The 606-nt window shown below is 38.9% G+C and overlaps 1 protein-coding gene across 1 annotated transcript in view; it reads right to left on the bottom strand.

Annotated features, from left to right (window-relative positions):
• LOC107706111 (slit homolog 1 protein-like) overlaps positions 1-606 on the bottom strand; it is a 62,918-nt gene that overhangs the window by 3,444 nt on the left and 58,868 nt on the right. Inside the window, exon 36 of the mRNA XM_016509694.1 lies at positions 4-162. Coding sequence (XP_016365180.1) covers positions 4-162 — 159 coding nt within the window. The remainder of the gene's footprint in view (positions 1-3; positions 163-606) is intronic.

The following is a 606-nucleotide window of genomic DNA, read 5'->3' as shown; positions in this document are numbered from 1 at the left end:
GGCGTCTGCGTCGTCCCCGGGTGCCACCGCAGCAGAAGCCCGAATCCGGCCTGCAGCCGCCGCGACACTCCACCCAGGACAGCGGCTGCGTGCTGCGACACTGGACCCCGCCGCGCCGCACGCCATGGAAGTCCCGCACCGACTCGCCCTGACACGGAGCCACTGGAGGCAAAGATTACACTCAGACAGAGCTGGGTATTACTTGAAAACTGTAGTCCGTTACTGATTCCAAATTACACAACAAAAATTGTAGTTAGTAACGTAATCCATTACATTACACATTTTAGGTAATAAAATCAGAGTACTTTTAGATTACTTGTAACCTAACTTGTTTATCATATTGATTTAAATAGGATAATCTTGTACCATATTGATATCTTAAAAAAAAAAACACTAACACTAGCTTCTCTAATCTTTTTGTATTCTATCTATTTGTTTTCTTTGTATTTATTATACAATTAACAAAAGCAAAAAAGGCCTCTAACACTAGCTTTCTCTATTATTTTTCTATTCTATCTGTTTTTTATTTTATAATATATTTATTATATAATAAAAAAAAAAAACTTGCTACGTATACTGCGTTAAGCTAACTGAGACTTGTTATAG

The sequence above is a fragment of the Sinocyclocheilus rhinocerous genome, unplaced genomic scaffold, assembly GCF_001515625.1.
Source record: "Sinocyclocheilus rhinocerous isolate Xijiao unplaced genomic scaffold, SAMN03320098_v1.1 scaffold3004, whole genome shotgun sequence".
Lineage (NCBI taxonomy): Eukaryota > Metazoa > Chordata > Actinopteri > Cypriniformes > Cyprinidae > Sinocyclocheilus > Sinocyclocheilus rhinocerous.
Note: the sequence above shows the minus strand (reverse complement) of the source record. Positions and strands in the feature narration are given on the sequence as shown.